At 54.8% G+C, this 22,228-nt stretch overlaps 1 protein-coding gene across 1 annotated transcript; it reads right to left on the bottom strand.

Moving 5' to 3' along the window:
• Positions 1 to 1,216: 1,216 nt before the first annotated feature.
• Positions 1,217 to 21,786, bottom strand: TPRN (taperin). Its single transcript, XM_054393397.1, has 4 exons — positions 19,624 to 21,786; positions 2,050 to 2,233; positions 1,649 to 1,779; positions 1,217 to 1,279 (listed from the first exon to the last, which is right to left on the bottom strand). The coding sequence occupies exons 1-4, from the start codon at positions 21,784 to 21,786 to the stop codon at positions 1,217 to 1,219; spliced, it is 2,541 nt and encodes an 846-aa protein (XP_054249372.1).
• Positions 21,787 to 22,228: the final 442 nt, after the last annotated feature.

Raw genomic sequence — 22,228 nt, 5'->3', positions numbered from 1 at the left:
GAAGTAGGTATGTCCTCACATTTAGCCCTGACTGCTAGCAGAACAACCTTCCTCCTGCTGCTGCAACACACCCCAAAAGAAGTGCAAGGTGTGCAGAGCATTAGCTCCCAGACCAGCATCACCTTGAGTAGACATTCACCATCCATCTACAACAGCCAAACCAATGAATGCATCAAAGGTAATCCAAGATCCCAGCCTGTTCCTCTGGACAGAGCCACGTGCTGGGTACCACTCATTTCAGAAAGCCCAGAGAGGCCACATCTCTTCCAGCTGCATCTCCTTTAATCCCAGAAGTACAAATCAGTTAGCAGCAGTGTTCTGTCTTTTCCAGAGTGCAGTTTTGACCCTGAGTTTACAGTAGTAGAAAATTTAAATGGAAGAGTCTAGCAGATTCCTTTGCATATTGGCTGCATTAAACAGTTACAGTAGAACTATAAAAATCCTAGAAAAAAAACCTATCAAAAACCATATTCCTTGTTCAAGTTCTGCAGCAGAAAGGAGTGGAGTTGCCCTCCTGTGCTTTGGAGGAGCAGTGCAAAAATGACTCCTAAAGCTAAAGGCCTTTATTCCCCTTCCCACCTCCCATCCCTCACACATTGCCTTCAGCTTCCTTCACAAGAACATGACTGGCACATGAATTCCATGGTGGCTCAGTGAGACCAGACCCCAAGACAACCCAAGAACAAGCCATGAAGCTTTCAGGGGTTTCCAAGCTGACACCCAATCCAGCTGTCAAATCACATCTGCTGCTGTGAATCCAGCTCATTGCCCAGACACTCCCAGTGCTGCAGCTCCAGAACCATTCTTCAGTGGGGCCCCTGGTGGGGGAAGGGTTCCAAACACCTTCCAGACCCTGCAGAGAGCCTGGAGGAGTAGACTCAGATAAGCTCTGAGGGGATCTATGTCCATGCTGAGATTACAGATCTGTCCTTAAGACACTTCCCTATCAGTGGCTGATCTTGAACAAGGAATATGCAAGGCCACAGGTAGAATGCATCATAAGCCTCAGAAGTAGTCGTTAGGTCCCAGAATCCAGTGCAAATATTCTCCAGAGATGCCTGACAGCATCTAGTCCACCATTGGCATCGAGATCCAAGGAGAACTGCGGTGAGAGAGGGCCCCAGGAGCTCTTCCCGCGGGGCTTGCGTGGGCGTTGGGAAGCTGCACTGACAGGCTTCGTCCAGCAGCTGCTGCTGCAGGCTAGCAGATGAAGCCATCAAAAGTAGAGAGCAGGCTCGCTGCTGAAATCCGAGAGGCTGCCCTTCTCCGCTGGGGTGAGCTGTGGAGGAAGCAGAGGTGACAAGGAGGTGTCATCAAACCCAAAGCAGTGAGCACCCACACCTCTGCATGCTGGCACCCTGCCCGGGGCTAACCAGTGCACTTAACTGCCCCCATCCAAACGTGCCTGGGAGTGCAAAGGGTGCCAGCTGCCTTAGCTCTCCTTTACAGAGGCAGAGGCAGGTCTGCCAGTGGCCTGGGCCCTGGTGGTGATGTCTCTGGGAACAGTGGCATGGCACCCTAGGCAGGGAGCACCAGCACCAGTGCTCAGTGGAACGCACATCCCGTCCCATCCACTGCCCAGACCAACCCAAGCACTGGAGGAGAGCACAGCAGGACAAAGCCCAGACTTGCTGATTTAAAGTCTCACCATCACTTGGTTCCCACGGGCATCAACTTCCTTCAGGAGGGGACCCTCTGCAGCAGGCATCTCCTCATACTTCTGCTCCTGCCACTCGCTGAACTTCACGGAGTGCTTTGGGGTGTAGCTGGATAAATCTGCTGGAAGGACAAAGCTGACTTCAATATTTCTGCCCACCCCAAAAGGAAGCAGGATCAGGAATCCCACAGGGACACCAAGGAAGCTGCCCCACCCACATCTCCCTATTCTGTTTGATCCTTGTCCCCATCAAAGCCCTGACTGCCATCAGCTGGCAAAGGTCACCTCTAGCAGCATTTCCACCTCTGTGGAGCCCCTTGGGTCTGTGGGAAACATGGACAGTGCCAGGCAGCACCAGTAGCCTCCCAGTGCCACCACAGTGCCTCACTCACCTGAGTTAGGTGTGCTGGGATGCAAAGTGCTGTTTGAGTGTGGAATGTGAAAGGTGCAAGACTTGTCCTCCTCTGCTTCAGAAACGTGTCCTTCCTCTTCCTCCTCATCCTCTTCTGCCAGTGAGCTCTCTGATGGGTACTCAAACATAGTCTGCAAGCTTGTCTCATTGAAAGAGATCTTCATCTAGACAGAAGCAAAGGAGAATCTTTAGGAAGCAGCACAAGAAACCATCGACCCCAACACCTGCTCAGCCAAAGGCCACCTCCCAGGCCAGGACTTCCCCCCAGCTGCCTATCCCCACCTCCTGCTCCAGGGGCCTTGCTGAGAGCAACCACAAGGAGATGGGTTGGAGGCAGGAGCCCGAGAGGTTGAGAGCACCCCTGGCTTTTTGCCCTGGCACATACTTTGCCAGCATCTAACACTGCTGCCCAGCAGCCAGGAGGAACTACTGGCATGTCCCTCGGGAGGGATCTGTGAGGCCAAGGAGGGGAGGAAAGCATCCACACCTCCACAACTCCTGCCAACTCTCTCCTGTAACCATTGCTCCAGGCAACAGAAACATCAGCAGGACTGCACTGCTGGGAGGACATCCTGGCACAAAGCTATTTAAGTGCACAAAACCAGGGCTTAATCCCAGCAGGCAGAGGATGGAAGCAGCTAAAGGAGAGATGGTAGGAGTAGAGAAGAAATTCTGGGCAAGTGAGAGGTCCTGAAAGGTTCCATCTTAAAACTGGTGCTATTTAGTATTGTCACTAATGACCTGTGGTGGTACTGGAGACCTGATGTGATTCCCTTCCTTCCTGGGCCACATAACCAACCTGGGGTAGGTCAGTCACGGGCTGTGAGAGACAGTGGAGCAGAACACTGAGGGGTCTCCTTGGTGTCTGCTCTCCCTGTCATTTGGGAATCCATCACCTCCTGACAGCCCAGAACATCTGTGCCTGGGTTGTGGCCAACAGGGAGGTGACACCAACCTTCCAAAGTCAGTAAATTCTGTGTCTGCACAACAGGCAAAAGAACATCAGAATGTTTTGACAGCTGAGGAAGGCCAGAGCAGAAAAAAAATCCCCCAAACCCCAGTTATAAACACTGACCATAAAGCCAGAGCCTTGGAGCTCTCCTGTGTCCAGCATCTTCCCCAAATAAGACATCTCTCAGGCACAAACTGCCAGGATGAAGTCAGACTTCTCAAAATTCAGTTATCATCCACTGACAATCACAGAACCTTAGAGGTTGGAAGGGACCTCCAGAGATCACCCAGTCCAACCCCCTGCCAGAGCAGGGTCACCCAGGGTAGTCCACACAGGAATGCATCCAGGTAGGTTTGGAAAATCTCCAGAGAAGGAGACTCCACAACCTCTCTGGGCAGCCTGCTCCAGGGCTCTGTCACCCTCACAGGGAAAACATTTTCCTCCTCTTTCCATGGAACTTCCTAAGCCTCAGCTCCCACCACTGCCCCTTGTGCTGGCACTGGGCATCACCCAGCAGAGCCTGGCTCCAGCCTCTGGGCACTCATCCTGCACATCTTTATCACCAGCAATGAGGTCACCTCTCAGGCTCCTTCTCTCCAAGCTCCAGAGCCCTCAGCCCCCTCAGGCTCTCCTCATCAGGAAGATGTTCCACTGCCTTCAGCAGCTCTGTGGCTCTGTGCTGGACTCTCTCAAGCAGTTCCCTGAGGTCCTTCTTGACCTGAGGGGCCCAGAACTGGACACAATATTCCAGATGTGGCCTCAGCAGGGCAGAGGAGAGAGGGAGGAGAACCTCTCTGACCTACTCACCATAGCCCTTCTAATCCAGCCCAGGAAGCCCTTGACCTTCTTGGCCACAAGAGCACATTCCAGAACATCTCAAGAGCACTTCTCATTCCAACCCCCTTACCAAGGGCAGGGACACCTTCCACTAGATCTAGATGCTCCAAGCTTACCTTGCACACTTCCAGGGAAAGGGCATCCATGACCTCCCTGGGCAACCTGTTCCAGTGTCTCCCCACCCTCAGTGTAAATCCTGTGATGACTTAGAGCAAGGGAGTGTGACTCTGAATCTGCTGCTGGTTTGATTCTAACATCTTCTACTGAACAACTTTGTTCATTTCAAACTGGTTAAGGATTCAGTGCTGCTAAAATCCAACCTTTTGATCTACCTCTCACCATCAACACATTTTAAATTGCTGCCAAAGCACAACTGTGGCAAACCTTTCCAGAGTGGCCTTTGCACAGTACCTGGGAGACTGAGAAATGAAGATGACTCCAGCTCAGGAATTCATCAAGGGAAAAAACAGAATTTTATGGATCATGAAGAAACCTAGAGAGTAACACTAGAAATGGGAGCACGTTTAAGACCAAGCCTTGCTCTAAGAGAAGTTCATCACCCGTGAATGAGTGAGAAAGAGGATTGTGGATTGCCCACAGGACTGTAATTGTCATTTGCCTGCTGATTAAACAAACTGGGAATAGAGCAAGGTATTTCCAGTGCAAATTGGGACTGCCTGGCTCCATCCTCCCTCTAACACCCAGCAGGCAGTGGAAGGCAGCAGCTGGGCTCCTTCTCTCTTCTCCAGGCTAACCAAAGCAGCTTCCTCAGCTTCTCCTCACACACCACATCCTCCAGCCCCAGGAGCACCTTGGTAGTCTCTGCTGGACTTGCTCCAGATTCTGCCTCCGTCCTGCAGCAGGAGGCTGAAACCCAGACACAGTAACTCCAGATGGGCTGTCGAGAGGCAAAGCTGGGCCAGGCTCTCACCACCCTCAGTGTCAAACATTCCTTCCTTCTCTCCAGTCTCAATCTCCCTCTCTTAGTTTCAAACCACCCCCCCTCGTCCTCTCACAACAGGCCCTGAGAAAAAGTCTGTCCCCAGCCTTCTGATCAGCCTCCTGAAGTACTGAAGTCTCCTTGGGGCCTTCTCTTCTCCAGGCTGCACAACCCCAACTCTCTCAGCCTGGCCTCCCAGCAGAGGGCTTCCAGCCCTGCCAGCATTGCTGTGGCCTCCTCTGGCCCTGCTCCACCAGGTCCCTGTCTGTGCTGTGCTGAGCACTCCAGAGCTGCCCCAGCACTGCAGGGGAGCAGCCAGCCTGCTGCTGCAGCCTCCTGTGCTGCTCACAGACAGGCACTCTGGAGCTCTGCAGGTGAGAAGAGTTTCCAAGAGGAGCTCTGGGACAAGACAGTGAGCATTTCACTGCTGCTTTCCAGAAAAGTGATGAGAGGAGCTTGAATCAAACCCAGGTAGCAGAGTGAGTACCTAATGCCTCCTCTATGCACGGCACACAAGCTGGAGCTGGTGCTACTCTGCCTGCTGACCCTCAGACACAGGCTGCCTCCCTTCCCCCTGCTTCCAGGAGAAGGCACCATGGAAAGAGCAGAGAGGGCAACCAGCTGCCTTTCTCCATTCCCTGCCCCAGCCCTGGCCAGAGCAGCTCTGACCTTCTCCAGATGACGCATGGGGAGAAGAGCAGCTACTGTCCTTCAGAGAAAAGGGGGTGGAATAAAATGACCTTGAAGATCAGAGCATCCCAGCCGTTGTTCCCAGGATTTCTCAGCCCTGGTGCTGACCTAGATGCTCCCTGACCCGAGCTGGGCAGCGGAGCGGGCACTGACCACTCACAATGTGGCATCTGTGCCATGCTGCCAGGCACAGAGGCCACCAGGCTGGAGGTACCCAGGGCTCTGGGAAGCTCAGAGGCTATCCCAGATGCAGACACTGCACACAGGCTGACTACCACTGCTGGCAGCTGTGCTGAAGGGCAAGCACTTGGCTGTTGTACCAGTGTGAGAGCTGAAATCCCTGTCCCACACTGCCCATGACCAGGCTAGCTCAGCCTGGAAGCAAATGCCAGATGTGTTTACAAGCAAAGCTACAATCCAGGATGCAATGCAATGAATCTGTACAAACAGACACTGTTCACAACATTCACAAATAGGTACAATCAACAGAAAAGCACAACCAGGCCCCCTTTGCTTGCCCCAAGGGGCCTCCCCCTCAGCCAGAAGGAATCCCCCCAGACCCGTCTGGCAGAAGGCAGGGAGGCTGTTAGACTGAGCTTGTCAAGGTCAGGGTGTTATCTTCAGCCAGAAAAAGAAGCAGCAGCCAGCCAGAAGCTGAGGGAGCTGAGTCCCAGACTGCCCAACTCCCCAACCTTGTTTGGAGTAGAGATTCTTAAACATTTCTCTCTTTCCAATGGAACTGTTTAGAATAATCATGATTTTGCTTTCTTACACCCAAGAGTGACTTTTTTACATTCTTTTACTTTCTCTGCTTGAACTTTGTCAAGAAAAATTAAAAAAAAAAGTCTTAAAACCATCACAGCTATCCATGGAACATGAGGGGACAGGAGCCCCTGGGTTTCAGACCCAAAGCCTGGGAGATGGAACTCACTTTTCCTGGGTTTCTGTTGTCAGGAGGGAATCTCTAAGGAAAATGACTCTAAGCCCAATTTGGACTAAAGCTGTGAGTAGTGCAGGAGGAGAAAACAGCCTCACCAGGGAGTAAAACCAAAGAGTGTGAAGCAGCAGCAGTACCCAGGAGACTCCCTCCCTGCAGTGCCCAGAGGCAAGGTGCCAGCAGCCCAGCCCTGGAACATCTCTCTCTGAGGAAAGGCTGAGGGCTGGGGCTGTTCAGGATGGAGAAGAAGAGGCTGAGGGGAGATCTTATCAATGCTTACAAAGATCTAAGGGGTGGCTGTCAGGAGGATGGGGCCAGACTGTTCTCAGTGCTCCCCAGTGACAGGACAGGAGGTAATGGGCATGAACTTGAACATAGGAAGTTCCACCTAAACATGAGGAGGAATTTCTTTACTGGGAGGGTGGCAGAGCCCTGGAGCAGGCTGCCCAGAAAGGTTGTGGAGTCTCCTTCTCTGGAGACATTCAAGGCTCACCTGGATGTGTTCCTGTGTGCCCTGCCCTGGCAGGGAGGTTGGACTTGATCTCCAGAGGTCCCTTCCAACCCCTGCCATTCTGTAATTCTGTAAGACAGCTCCCACTTGCCCACAGCCAGCTCGCCTCGGGCCACAGTGGCTCGCAGATTGGGCTGGGTGTGCTGCAGAACACTCTGCCTCCAGAGGCTCTCAGGTACCTTCTGCAGCAAAGCCCCAGCAGTGTAGGAGGCAACGGTGAAGCTGTTCAGAAGGAGCAATCGCTGAGCCAGCCCCACCACCAGGGCCCCAGCCTGGGGGAGAGCTCCTACCGAGATAATTTGCTGCTTCAGCAACACCTCGGGCTGGTCCTGCACAGCCTGTGCCAAGGCTGACACCAGGCAGTCCTGCTTGGCATGAGAGCACCTCCAGGGCAAGCCTCCCCCCAGAACCTCGCTGGAGGCAGTGTCCCACCCTCTGCACCCAGAGAGCTGCTCCCAAGAAGCAGGAAGAGCCCTGCAGGAAAGCTCTGGGACACACCCAAGCAAAACAAACATTGGAGGAACAACCAGCAGCTGGCACAGGGTCAGAGCCCAGCAAACAGGCTCTGCACAGGCAGCCACCCTCCTGCACCTGACCCACGTCAGCCCTGCTCACACTGAGCCACAGCCTCAGCAGCAGCCCCGAAACTCCAGCCACAAAGCTGCTGTGGCAGTCACCCAGGGGCTCCACACACGGGGTGGTTTCAGGGGGGCACAAAGCAGCTCTGCTCAGCCCAGCAGAGCATGGAGGGTGCCTTATTGAAGAACTTATTGTGGCCTTCCAGTGCTTAGAGGGGCCCCTACAAAGCTGGGGACAGAGTTTTGAGCAGAGCCTGCTGTGACAGAACAAGGGGTGATGGTTTGAAACTAAAGGAGAGAGATTCAGACTGGAGAGAAGGGAGACATTTTTTATGCTGAGGGTGGCAACACCCCAGCCCAGGTTGGCCAGAGAGGTGGGAGATGGCCCATCCCTGGAACCACTGCAGGTGAGGTTGGTTGGGGCTCTGAGCAACCTGCTGTGTCCCTGCTGACTGCAGGAGGGTTGGACTGGATGACCTTTAAAGGTCTTTTCCAGCCCAACCCAGTCTGTGATTCTATGATTCAGGCAAAGCAAGGGGACACTCGGGTCAGCACAGCTGCCCTAAGAAGCCCTGTGAGCAGCCAAGGAGCAGAACCAAGCACTGTGTGTAGGGAACAAGCAGATTCAGTCCCAGAACCATCTGAACAGAAAAAAAAACAGGAACCCAGAGTTGGCACAGACTTGCAGAGTCAGCAGCCCCTTGCCAGACCACAGAGACATTTCTGGAAACACAGAAGATGACAGAGGTCATTTTCTGCAGCTGGTAAGTGCATCCCAGAAGAGCCAAGCCCAGCCAAGCCCAGGCAGAGCACTGTGTGCCTCCTGTCTCAGCACTGCTTCCCCCATTCTGCCTCAGCAGCAGCTGCCAGTCGTGCAAAGGAGGAATTCTGCACCCTTCAGCTGCAGATGTTGGCAGGGATTTGTCACTATTTGCTCAGCAGAATGCTTCACCCAGAACTGTGTCACAGCGGGGGCCAACCCAAACCCATCCATCTGCACATGAAGACTCTGCCCAGCAACCAGAGCCATGCTAGCAAGAACAAGGCAAAGCTTTTCAGGGAATCTGGTGCTGCTCAGCCACCAGCTCCTCGTTGCCATAGCAAAAATAATTTATTTATTTGCTGGGATTTGAGTAGTAATGAGAAATAGAGAACCCAAGAAAGAGAAACCAGGGTGAACATTGCTCAGTGAGCCTCAATCTGAGTAGTCAGACAGGGCTCACTTGGCAAGCCAAAACAAGAAGTCAGTCTTAGTTCAGGGGTGAAGGCTGTCAGGACCCAGTCTGCACCAGACCAACAATGAAAGGGTGTCTGTGTACACACAGAGAAATAAAAATAACTACTTTATCACTGGAGGGCAGGGATGGCATCCAAAAGGACCTTGACAGGCTTGAGAAGAGGGCCAGTGCCAGCTGCATGAGGTTCAACAAGTCACAGTGCAAGGTCCTGCATCTGGGGTGGGCCAGGCCCAGGCACAAACCCAGGCTGTGTGCAGAGTGGGTTGAGAGCAGCCCTGAAGAAAAAGCCTCAGGGGTGTTGGGTGCTGAGCAGCTCCCCAGGAGCCAGCAGTGCCCTCCTGCAGCCCAGCAGGCAGCTGTGTGCTGGGCTGCAGCCAGAGGAGTGTGGGCAGCAGGGCAGGAGAGGGGATTCTGCCCCTTGGCTCTGCTCTGCTCACACCTCACCTCCAATCCTGCCTCCAGTTCTGGCACCCTGAGAAGGACACAGAGCTGTGGAGTGAGTCCAGAGGAGGCCACAAAGATGATCCAAGGGCTGGAGCAGCTCTGCTGTGAGCACAGGCTGAGGGAGCTGGGGGTGTTCAGCCTGGAGAAGAGAAGGCTCCAGGGGGACCTTAGAGCTGCCTGCCAGGACCTGAAGGGATCCTGCAGGAAGGCTGCAGAGGGACTCTTCATGAGGGTGTCTGGAGACAGGACAAGGGGGAATGGTTTGAAGCTGAGGAGAATAGTATTAGACTGGATGTTAGGAAGAAGTTCTTCAGTATGAGGGTGGTGAGACTCAGGAACAGACTGCCTGGAGAGGCTGGGATGCCTCCTCCATAGAGGTGTTGAAGGCCAGGTTGGATGACGCCTCAGGCAACCAAGTCTAGTTGAGAGGTGTCCCTGCAGGGTGGTTGGAGTAGATGATCTCTGAGGTCCCTCCCAACCTGTTGTGGTTCTTAAACCCATAACACAATCTAAGCCATTCTATGATTTTATGATCAAAGCAAACCTGCAACATGAGCCACAGCAGCCAGCAAGCACCTCACCTTCAAAAGCTGATTGGGAAAGTCTGCAAGACTCCACAGTTAATGACACAGCAGACACCTGACAGCTTCTCACAAACCAAGGACAGCACCCTGAGCCCCAGGAGAGACCCAAGGGGTTAATCTCCATCAATTCCAGAAGCAGTCTCTTTAGTGTGGCTTTTATCTTCTCCACCCATTATCACTTTTGCTTTTTGGCTGATGTGGCAAAGCCAAAAGGATGACGTACAGTGCTCTACAACTCTTAAACAGTGCCAGCTCACATCCAGCTTCTCACCCACCAGCACCCCCAAGTCCTTCTCCACAGGGTTGCTCTCAATCCCATCCCCAGCCTGTGCTGTACATCACACCAGATGCCTGAAAACTGGAAAGTGCATCAGCAGACAGCTGGGAGTGCCTAAGGGAGTCTGTTGATCCAGAGCATCCCATAAACTTTTGTGAGAAACAGCCCCCAGAGCTGAGCAGGAAAGCTCCTGGGGCACCAAAAAAGAGACTCTAGCCACTGGAGCTCAGGTCTGTGTGAACAGGAGCATCTCTCCACACAGAACAACCTCCCAGCTCCACAATGCCATGGGGTGAGAGGGGAGGTACCTGCACAGGCAAGCAACTGCTTGTGAGACTGGAAACAGAGGGTAGAAGCAGATATTAAATGGTGGACAAAGATCCCCAAAGGGATCTTTCCAGCTGGGATTTTCCACCTGATCCAGCCTGACCATTCTCACAGATCAGCAGATTTAGAGTAAGGAGGTGGAGGAGCAGTTCATAAACTGCATAGCTCTGCAGGGACCTTCATTCCTCTCATTACAGTCTGTGACCTAGACAACTCCCATTCCCTCTGAAACTTTGAGATTAAGGATTTGGGGGAGCCATTTCCTAGGAGCTAGCAATGAGTTTATCTACATGCCTGTCCTTGCCCTGCAAACATGGTCATGTGTCAGCCCAGACTGGTGAATAACCCCAGGCACAATCTCTATGAGCAGCCTGGAATAGTACCCTGAGGCTGCATCAGCATATTACCAAGACATTTGCTATCCTTCAGGAGAAGGTAAGAAGCTTTTGTACCTCTAAAGCCTTTCACTGACACAAGAAGAAACCCTGACAGGTGCCCCTAGGAATGGGTTCCTGTATCAGACCAGCCCTGTGCTGCTGTGCCTGAAGCAGCCTCAGGATGCCCAGACACTGCAGATGGCACCACAGAAATGTACTTCTCTGTTATTCTGTGGATGAAGAAGAGCTTTGGGGCACAGGAGTTGGTTGCTCTTCTACAGGCTGACCTGATGATGCTTTTGCAAGCAGAGTTCCCTAAGAGCAACACTGAGCTTTGCTCAGCTATGAACTGAACCATGGTTAGTGCCAGCAGCACTGAAGGTTCAGAGCAGCAGCATGGCAAGGAACTCTGTGTGGCTGGCAAAGGAGAGGTTGCCTTCAGGATCACATCCCAGCTCCCAAGCCACGAGGCAAACCAAGCAAGTCTCCATTTACAAGGCAAGCCACAAAGCCAGCTGTGTGTAATCAATCTGCTGAAGCACATGGCAGATAGGGGCAATGCCTGCAGAGTCGAAATATTAAACTCCTGGCAGAGGACACCAGGCAGGGGCAGTTTCAAATTCCTGCTGAGAAGTGACAGGGTGGGGACAGTCCCGGGGAACACAGCAGAGCAAGCAGCTTTGTTAACTCTTCCCAGGGCACTGGAGTCCCAGTGTGAGGGGGTACAAAGCAGCTATTCACTCAGGGATGCCTTCAGTCCTTCACCCATCTGCAGACGGAGGAGCCAGAGCCTTTCACAGCTCAAAACAAGCAACTCAGACACTGCTTGCTCGGCCCAGAAGTGGTGCAGAAACCTCCCTGCAGATATGAAACAAATCTCTGAATGCACAAAGAGAGCAGGCAGAAACAAGACACAATTAGTGCCAAGCCTTGCTAGCTTCACAAACAACACACAACACTCCCCAGCAGCAGAGGACTCTGCTTCACAGCCAGCTCCCAGCCTACCACTTGTGGCTACAACTCAGGTAGCTACCACCCACCAGCACTCCTCTGCAGCCATGACTGACCCAAATCCTTTGGGTTGGTGCAAGTGAAGAGTCTCCAGCTGGAACAGGACAGATGGAGCATCATTTCCTGGGAAATATGGGGAACAGAATGACATCCCACCCTGGCAAGCAGCTAATTCTAGGCTTCAGGACCAAAAGGCTTCTGTGGTATGCACAGTATCAGCTGCACCACAGAGCTCACATCTCCTTTGCTCTTTTCCTGTGCTACCAACAGGCAAAAGAGAAGGGACTGAGAGCAGCAATTCACCAACATATGCCCTCAGACCTGCATCTTCCCTAGCTGCAAGCTGCACAATTTCCCCAAGCACACAAGTGCTTGGCTGTCAGAATGTCTAAGATACTTTCCTTCAGCTTGCCTCTAGTCCTTTGAATGGCCACCAACCAGCAGCTACACCCTGTCCAGTTCCCAAGATCATCCAAAGGGCATTTCCCAGAAGGGCACATCAACACCAAGCTTCTTCAGTCCACATTTCCCCAGGAGGTTTGTGAAGTTTCTCATCTTTTAGAGATGCTTCACATGCCCAAAGAGTGAGACTGTTACAACCTGACACCATAGCCTCATCCCACCACGGGCACTAGGAGTAGTCTGGGTCTGTACAGGTTTTTATTTGCCCAGGAGGGGAGTGAACACAACCCCAGAGAAGAGGGAGATGCTGCTGCAGCAGCAGATTTCCTTCACTGCCACTCAACCTTGAAACTAAACATTTCAACTTTTCCCACCACACAGACGAGCAGGACTTGTGCCCTGGCCAGCCTGAGGATGTACTTCCTCAGCTCCCCTCAGGAACATCACAACCAAGTACTGGAAAAAAACAGAGTGGGGAGGAAAACCCCAAACCCAAGCCAAGCTGAACACTTGGGATGGAAGGAAATGATCAAGCATCTCCAATCTAGTGCACAGATTAAGGAAGGTGATTAAGATAAGGGAACTGTAATCCTGGAGATGGGAATCCAGAGCACAAAGTACTCCAAATCTTCTCTCAAGCTCTGGGGCACGCTGAGCCCTGGGCACATCCTAACCAGCTTCAAAGGCAGGCTGGGCTCTGATTTGCGTAAGAGTTCCTATTTTAGCTCTTCTGTCCTGCTCCCTGTGCTGCTGACAGCAGCAGAGAAAGAGGAAGAGAAGCAGAGGGGATCTGGGGAGCAGCTCAGGCTGCCGCTGTGGCACGAGGCGCAGCATGGGAGTGGCGAAGCCACAGAGAGTCTCAGGCACAGAAAACTTGCCACTAAGATGAGATAAAAGTGACTCATCTGCTCTGCCAGGCATCTGGGTACAACAAAGCACCAGCCCTTCAAGGGGCTGGCAGGCAAGAGGGAAACAAAACCCAACCTCCTTGCCCACTGACAGCCTCAGGTGCTGCTTGTGAGGTGGTTTAAAAACTTTTAACCACAACCAGATGCTGACTTCTGAAGTCTTCAGCCATCAACATCAACAACCTAGAGCAGATTTAGGCTGGATTTTAGAAAGAACTTCTTTAGAGTGAGGGTGGTGAGATACTGGAACAGGCCCAGGGAGGTTGTGGATGCTCCCTCCCTGGAGGTGTTGAAGGTCAGGTTGGATGAGGCCTTGAGCAGCCTGGGCTGGTGGGAGGTGTCCCTGCCCATGGCAGGGAGGTTGGAACTGGATGAGCTTTAAGGCCCCTTCCAACCCAAAGCATTCTATGAATTTATAAACCTAGAATTGGAGAGGCACTGCCTGGGTGAAACAGCCTGCTGAGATCTGCCAGCTGGTGGAAATCACCTCTGCAGGGGAGGGACACACCCCATCAGCCAACACATGGATTTTCCACCTGGGAATTGTCACTGCTGACCTCATCTACCAAAGATTCCGCACATCCACATCACGAGACAGAAAACAGAACAGGAACACACAGCCCTCTGAAAGCTAAACTCCACCAACTTTGTGCTGGCCCCTCCAAAGCAGAGAGATGAGGCAACCTAAGTTACTTTTGCTTCTACCACCAGGTTAATTTCCCTCTGCTGTGGCTACCTTTCTACATCACCCAAACACACTTCAGGCAGTCACTGGTATTTAGATTCCACACTGTGCAGACTTGCTCCAAACAGGTCTGGGCAACAGTGGGAAGGGTTCATCCCAGCCAACATCTCAAGCCTACACCTGGTTCTCACAGGAGGCCATCTGCAGCTCAGTTGAACAGATGGAAAGCTACAGAGCAAGAACTTCAGCAGGTTAGACCGACGGAACTGCTGCCCAGTCCTGCCCATGTGAGGGATGTTTAGAATCATTTTTTAACAGACACTGAAGTGGGCATTTGGAAGCCATATTCAGGCATCAGGTCAAAGTGTTAGAAAATGGACCAAGCTGAAGTCCAGGCAAGCTGGAACTCTTTGAAGCTCAGCTGAAGGTGAACTTCTTTGAAGACAATTTCACAAAGAAGCATTAGACTCCAACTGTTTGGATCCCCCCAACCTTGCTCTTGTAAGCCCTGTTGGCACAAGGCTGCAGCTCACCTTCCAGCACTCAGCAAGCTGCCAGCTGGGACATGCAGACCCCACAAAAACCCTTCAACACTGATGTCTGTTGCTTCTCAGCTCCTACTAGTTACAGGACTTTGGATGGCCTGACCAGAAGTCACCTTTCCTGCAGGATCCCTAAGAGGTATCAGGAGCTGGAGAGGACAAACACACTGTGCCTTGGGATGAACTGCAGGAGTGATCAGACAGAAGGAAGGAGCAGAGTCAGGCCAAATTGTGTACACACAGCACCTCTGGGGCAGAGTCCAGCCTCCAAGAAGGTGAGAACATGCAGCCTAGAGACAGACAGCTCCTGCTCAGGACCCCAGCTGGCTCAGCACCCTGCAGCCCTTTCCAATCCCTGCTCCAACACGCCAGCCACGTGTGTACAGCAACCCAGGCTGCTACCCTGCTGACAACTTCATTGTACGTTCTTCTGGCAGGTAACCAAACCAAGACTGATTCTTGTCAGCTCAGCTGAGCTAGATTTTATCCCCCGAGATCCCAAAGATCCACATCCTGCAGCACAGCCTTCCCTTCCTCCTGGGGCTGCTATCAGGCTGAAGTGTCTGCACTACTTCTGTAATAACAGAGTATGAAGATGAGCCCTGATCAGAGGTCACCAACAGCATGCTGCATCCTTTCCCCCACTCCCTGTCTGGAATAAAGGTCAGTAGGTCTCCTTCCACTCCTGCACATGTATCCTGTCCTCCCTGGCAGAGCTGAAAGCTCAGCCAGCCCCCTCCAGCAGCTGCCCAGCTCCCCCCTGGGAACCCAGCACATCCCTTCAAAGCTGCAAACGTTCCCTTAGGTTTCAAACTGGAGTCACAACCCCATCTGCTTTATCTGAACTGTGATATGCTTGGAGAGGTCTCAAAACAGACATGGAGTAGATGAAGTGTCCTGAAGGACATCTTAACACTTGTAAGAGGACCAGAGTTCAAACTCCCTGCCCACAGGGGCAGCCCAGTCCCTGGGAGGAGCATAGCTGGGGCTCTGCCTTCCACCTGCAGATCTTGACTGTGTCCCATCACACACAACCCCACAGCAGAACACTGGCACAGGGTGCCCAGGGAGCTGGTTGAGGCCCCATCCCTGGAGATGTTCAAGGTCAGGCTCAAGAAGGCTCTGAGCAGCCTGATCTAGTGGAGGATGTCCCTGCTGACTGCAGGGGGATTGGACTGGATGAGCTTTGGGGGTCCCTTCCAACCCAAACCACTTTATGATTCTGTGTTCAGGTCACAGCCCTGGGGGATGTCAGCTGTCCCAGCACAGCAGCTCTGGTTGCACAAGAGAGCTGGGAACCAATATTTTCTTCTGAAACAGGAACAGCATTTCTCTCATCAGCTCAAGAACCAGCTCCAGCCCCCAAAGAAACAGCTGCTTCACATAGCTGAAGTGTCTGGAAGGAGCAATAAAGCTGTTTTTCCTGAAAGGCCTGGACACCAGCAGGTCAGAGCAGAGTCACAAGCAGACCTTTGGTCCTGCAGCTACGCAGCCCTGAGCAGGGGACTGGAGCTCTTGCACGCAGACCACAGCAGTGCTGCAACTCAATCCCATCCTGTCCCAGCCACCAGCCACCCGCCCTCCCACTCCAAAAAGCCATGGAGGATGTGAACTGGAGGACGTGGACTGAGTCAGCTCCATTTTGCTGGCTCCTCTACCAGAGTCAGGCAATCAGTGGCCAGAGAAGGGGAGGGAAAAGTGAGGCCAAATTTCCGCATTGGAAGAAAAACACAATTTGCATCTCAGAGAACAGTCTGACTGCCACCCCCACCTCCTTCCCTCCTGAGAAATCATTAGCCCTGACTGCAAGCACAGAACCCTCTGATCCATGAGGCATTTCCAGGCTGTGCCAGACCTGCTGCTTATCTTACCCAGATCCCTGCTGGGCATCAGCAAGCAGAAGAAGCCTTCCAAGTCATCCACGTTTCACTAAACACCACTTTCTTGAGCCTGGAGCACACTTAAAGACTTTTATCATAGAATTGTTTGGTTGGAAAAGCTCTCTAAGATCATCAAATCCAACCAGCAACCCAACACCCCCATGATCATTAAGTGCCATGGCCACAGGTTTCTTGAACACCTCCAGGGATGGGGACTCCACCACCTCCCTGGGCAGCCTCTCCTAATCCCTGACCACTCCTGCAGCAAAGAAATTTTTCCTTATCTCCAATCTAACCCTCCCCTGGCACAATTTCAGGCCATTTTTAATTTTTCTTTCAGCAAACCCAAGGCAAGGTCTGGAGAGGAAGATGCTGAGCAGGAGGTGGGCTCAGCCAGCAGGTCTGCCTGGGCAGAATCACCCCCAAAGACCTCAGTGAAACCAGCACCGGGTTGGATTTTGATGCCCTCAAAAGGGAAAGGGACATTGGTTTTACCAAAAGATCCTCAGCTTCCAGCTCACAGGAAATGTCTGCTTCTGCCCAGTTCAGGCTAAAATCAAGTTTCTGCAAACCCTGAGGAATCTCCAAAACAGAGCCCTTGTTTTTGGCCGGTCGCCTTGGTGACACCCAGCGATCCCTTGGGAAGAAACCAAGGAATGCGTCCTAATAGTGCCTCCTTCCTTTTTCAGGCACCAACACTTGGCCTCATTACCCAGAGTAAAAGCCACAAACATCCTCTGGGTTAAGAGTAAACAGAAATCTTTCCATTTGCTGCAGCATCAGCATCTTCTGAACCCTGGCTCCACAGTCAGGCTCCATGGCTGCCACCCCAGCAGGATGGGAACTGTTCCTTCTGCTACATCAACACATTTAATTTGAGATAGAAACTTCTGTCTCTACTACTTCTCCTTAAGCTGGAGCTTATTTTTGAAGGGTCCCCATTTGTCTCAGCCTCCTGAGCACTGCAGCTTTACAAGCAGTCAGTCCTTTTCACATCTCTCCTCTCAGAAGCTAGACCTTTATGCAAATTCACTGATTCATAGGATGGGTTGGGTTGGAAGGGACCTTAATGATCATCTAGTTCAAGCCCCAGCCATGGGCAAGGACACCTTCCACCAGCCCACACTGCTCAAGGCCTCATCCAACCTGGCCTTGAACACCTCCATGGAGAGGATATCCACAGCCTCCCTGGACAACCTGTTCCAGTGTCTCCCCAGCCTCACTCTCAAGAATTTCTTCCTCATCTCCAGTCTCAATCTCCCCTCTCCCAGCTCAACACCATTGTCCCTTGTCCTGTCACTCCCAGCCCTTGTCAAAAGTCCCTTCCCAGCTCTCCTGGAGCCCCTTCAGGTACTGGAAAGCTGCTCTTAGGTCCTCCTGGAGCCTTCTCTTCTCCAGTCTGAACTCTCTCAGCCTGTCCCCATAGGGGAGGTTCTCCAGCCCTCTGATCACTTTCCTGGCCTCCTCTGGACCCACTCCAGCAGTTTGATGTCAAACTTCTCATGCAGGACACCCCCAACATGTGACTCTCAGCAAACACCATTATGGTTGCACGCACATGGTGCAGTATTTAGCACACTGCATCTCCAGAGTGCCTGCAGAGCAGGACAGTTAATGCTATTAAGCTGGTAAGAACTTAGGCAGAGAAGGTACACAGCCTGCCCAATGTCACACAAGTCCAACCCTGAACAGACAAAACAGCTGTTAACCAAATTCCAATGAGTTGTTTGATATTTGAGGTTGGGAAAGGACCTCTGGAGGTCTTGAGCCCAAATTTCTGCTCCAATCAGGTCTGACCTGATCAGATGCTCCAGGTTGTCCCCAGGCAAGTTTCAAATAGCTCCAAGGATGGAGATGCCACTGCATTCCTCTGTCAGTTCCACCAGCCTTAAAAAAGTCAGTCACTGCAGCAGCCTTGTCCTCCTCTCCCACCCTCCTCTTTGTACTGCTAAGGACAGTTCCCAGTGTGCACCATCGATGTGGTTTTGCTTATTTGAGGCTTTATTCTTTCACCAGCAAAGTAAAAGCATCCCAGAGCAATCAGCTCCTCTGGCTGCATCAGAAGCCAGGTTTAGCTAACAGTGACTGCCCCAGAGGTTTCCTCTGTTTTCTGCTCCATCCTAAGGGTGCCCATAACTGGAACACCTTGTCTTGACCCTTCTCACCATTTACCCCACACGTCTGATTTGGTGTAAATCCAGCTATCACCTGAGCAGAGCCAAGAACACTGCTGGGAGGAGTGCAAGCCAGCAGGTCTTTAAGCAGCAGAGCAACTCCAGTCTGACCAAACGTTTCCTGGTAGGAGCACAAGGAAAAGCTGCAGGAGCCCTGAGCGAGCCTCCACACTCCTGCTTATCAGCTAATAAGATCCAGATCTGCTACAGGCATCAGTCACAATCAAATGAACACAGCCTAATGACAGAGTTTAACGAGGTCAAGCCACGAGAAGCAGCCCTCCTGCCTCCCTGCCCTCTTCAAAGGATTTCCTCAAGTTATAACGCTCAGTGCCTCTGGCACCCATGTGGATTGGGTCCATCAAATACTGAGCTGCATTTAGGTAACGGAATGTCAAACAACCCTCCCCATGTGGAGAAACATGGCACACCCAGACCTGCAACTAGGGATCTGTCACCTCAACCTGCTGCTCTCAGAGCCCAACAGTTCACACCTACTCCTCCTGCACAGCAACATAACCTGCTCCTTGAGCACAGCTGTGTCTGTGTCACATCCAGGGGCACCTCACCAAGCCACACACAGACTAATTCTCAGCTTAAGGCTCACGAGGATCTTCCTTAGATGCCAAGCAGTGAGAAAAATCTGGCATTCGCCCCAAAGACACTTGGAGCAATCCACAGCTTGGTGGATCTTCAGAGACAGAGCTGCACATCCTGAGCCAGCAGCCAGGTGGTATAATCCTATCAAGGGGAGTTAAGTTGTTGCTGATCTCTTTCTGCCTAATAGAGACCTAATTCTTCAGCCTCTATCAATAGATCACTAATGCGGGGAAGATGCCAATGCTGCCCAGCCCAGAGTACTCTGTCACAAGCCAGGCAGTGACCATGGGGAGCTCAACATGTCCAACACACACCAGACAGTGCGAGCTGCGCTGGAGAGAGGGCAAGTCCACAGCCCTTCAAACCACACAACCCACCCTGACCTTCCAAATACCTGAAATCCTTCACTTTTTGTTACCATACCTCCAAGAGGTGACCAGGAGGGAGGCCCTGCAGTTACTACAGGTCATATCCCACCCTCAGCTACTTGGTGGCACAGCACCCAATGTCCCCTCCCTGAGGGCAAGCCCCTGGCTCCCCAAAGGACCAGGAAAACACTGCCCACCTTCCCAGCCAGTGCCTCACAGACAGACAAGCCAGAAGTAGAACAGAGCTACTCTCAGCCTGGCTGTTCAGCACAGGGGCACCCCAGGCAGTTACCTTCTTGCGGCGTGAGCCTCTCTTGCTTATGCAGGACCTCTCCAGGGACAGGTACCCCCCAATCACTTCGATCTCATTCACCGTGGGGTAGCGCTTTTTATGGGACACCCCTGCTTGAGGACCATCAGCACTCTCCACAGCTTTGCCTTTTACTTTGCTCTCCTCCTCCTCCTCCTCTTCCTCCTGCTGCAGCCTTCCGCTGGCATCAGTGAGAGCCTGCAGCCCCGAGGCAAGGGGCTTCCTTTTGGGCACGATAGTGAAGGTGCTGCCTCCCCTCTGGCGGGGGGCAGAGTGTGGTCTGTAGAGGGGCACGGAGGAAAACTCCATCTCCAGGTCAGGGCCAGCTGTTCCAGGCTGCTCTGTCAAGCTCCCTGTCCTCGCAGCAGTGCTGGCCCTCGGAGAAAGCTCCCCACCGTCCAGCTCCACAATGTCATCGATATAAGTCACTGGCACCAAGGGATCCAGAGGCGCCGGTGAGGAAGCGACAGGCTCCTCCTGCTGCGGGGCGGAAGCCCTCAGGGGCTCCTGCGTTGCCTTCTCCTCCGCGGACGGTGGCGGTGGTCGTGGCCTGGCGCTCTGGGCTGTGGGCAGAGCCGAGCGGCCCTCCCGGCGGGGCACGAAGAGGAAGGTATTGCGTGAATTCAGCCGCAGCTTGGCCAGGGCCTGGGCCTGCAGGTCGTGGGCTGGGATGGCAGCCAGGTCGGGCTTGGGGGCCGGGTGGATTTCGAAGGAGCCCCCGGCCCGGGGTGCAGAGGCAGAGAGCGGCTGGGTGGCGCTGGTGGCACTGGGGGCCAGGCTGGCACTGGGCGAGGGTGACACGGCCGCTTCTGCCTCCTCTGGCTTTGGCCTCCTGGCGTTGGCTCTGGCATGGGGAGTGCTGGTGGATGGCACTGGTGGCCCCTTGGGCAGCGTGGGCCGGCCGGCAGGGACAGCACCGGGCTCGGGAATGCGGCTGCCAGGGGGCAGCCCCCGGGGAGTGACAGTGAAGGAGTTGGAGCCGATCTTGTGGAGAAAGCAGTTGGCCTGGGGGGCTGCGGCCTTCGGGGTGGCTGGGACCACCGGGGGGACTGCAGCCCGAGGAGCTGCTGGGACAGGGGGCTGCGGGGTGACTGCAGCCCGGGGAGAAGCAGGGGCCGCGGGCTGGGGGGTGACAGCCCGGGGAGGAGCAGGGGCCGAGGGCTGGGGGGTGACAGCCCGGGGAGGAGCAGGGGCCGAGGGCTGGGGGGTGACAGCCCGGGGAGGAGCAGGGGCCGAGGGCTGGGGGATGACAGCCCGGGGAGGAGCAGGGGCCGAGGGCTGGGGGGTGACAGCCCGGGGAGGAGCAGGGGCCGAAGGTTTTGGGGTGACAGCCCGCGGAGGAGCCGCCTGCGGGGCAGCGGGCTGGGGGGTGGCCGGCACTGCCGGGGGTGTGGCAGCCCGGGGGGAAGCCGGCAGCGGATGCGGAGATCCCGGTCTTGCCTTCGGGGCCGAGGCTCGGGGAGAACCGGGTCCCACCTGCGGAGGAGGCGCAACCACCCCGCCTGGAGCGGCGCCGGGCCCGGGCCCGGTCAGCGCCTCCCCGACACGGCGTCGGCGGCCCCGCGGCCGCTGGCCGAACTTCTCCAGGAGGCGGCTGACAGTGCCCGGCTCGGCCGCCTCGGGCGGCTCGGCCGTCTCGTAGATGACGACCTGGTCAGCGCAGATCTCGGCGAGGGCAGCGCCCCGGCGGGCCAGCAGCTGCTGCAGGGGGTCGGGCCGCCGCGGCGGCGAGGAGGCGGCCGGGTCCCGGTCCTTGCGGCGGCCGGGCAGCGCGTCCCCATCGGCGAAGCAGGCGGCAGCGTCCGGCTGGGACTCGATGATGAGGATGTTGTCGGCGCGGATGGTGCGGATGCCGGGCACGGCGCTGTACAGCTCCAGCAGCTGCTGCAGCGGCCGCGCCGCCCCGCCGCCGTGTCCGGGTAGCCCCTGCCGCAGCCGCCGCCGCTCGCTCTCCAGCCGCATGAACGGGTTCTCGCGGAGCGGGCCCAGGCTCTCCGCCACCACCAGCCGCTCCCCAGCCGGGGGCTCCGGCTCGCCGCCGCCGGCCAAGCCGGCCAGCTTGGCCCGCTTCCGCTCCAGGATCTCCCGCTTCCAGGCGGGCTGCGCCCGCGGCCCGGCCCCGAGCGGCGGCTCCGCGCTGCTCATGGCGGCGGCACAGCGGCACTGGCGCTGCACGGCCGCCGCCGTCTCCTCCCGCTGCACCTGGCCAGGCCCCGGCGCCGCCTCCGGGCCGCCCTCCACGGGGCGGGCGCCATGACAGGGTGGGCGGCAGCAGCTGTCCCGCCGCTCACCCGGCGCCGCTTGCGGCGCTGGCCCCAGGCTCGGCGCTTGCCCCACTCCCCCATCAGCGTTGGGCCTCTGCGGGGCGGTGGCGGAGGCCGGCAGGGAGAGCCCCACGGGGCCGCTGCGAAGCAGCCGGGCTCCGGCACGGGCGGTGGCACCTGGCATGGTCTTGAGGGATGCGGCGCGTTCTGTCCCCGGGGCTGGTGGCCTGCTCGGGTCCCTGCTGCCCACACTGCCCTCCTGCAGACGGGAGCCCCCGGGAACAGAGGTGTCAGGCTCCAGAACACAGCTGGGGACAGGCCCT

The sequence above is a fragment of the Indicator indicator genome, chromosome 28 (genome assembly GCF_027791375.1).
Source record: "Indicator indicator isolate 239-I01 chromosome 28, UM_Iind_1.1, whole genome shotgun sequence".
NCBI lineage: Eukaryota > Metazoa > Chordata > Aves > Piciformes > Indicatoridae > Indicator > Indicator indicator.
Note: the sequence above shows the minus strand (reverse complement) of the source record. Positions and strands in the feature narration are given on the sequence as shown.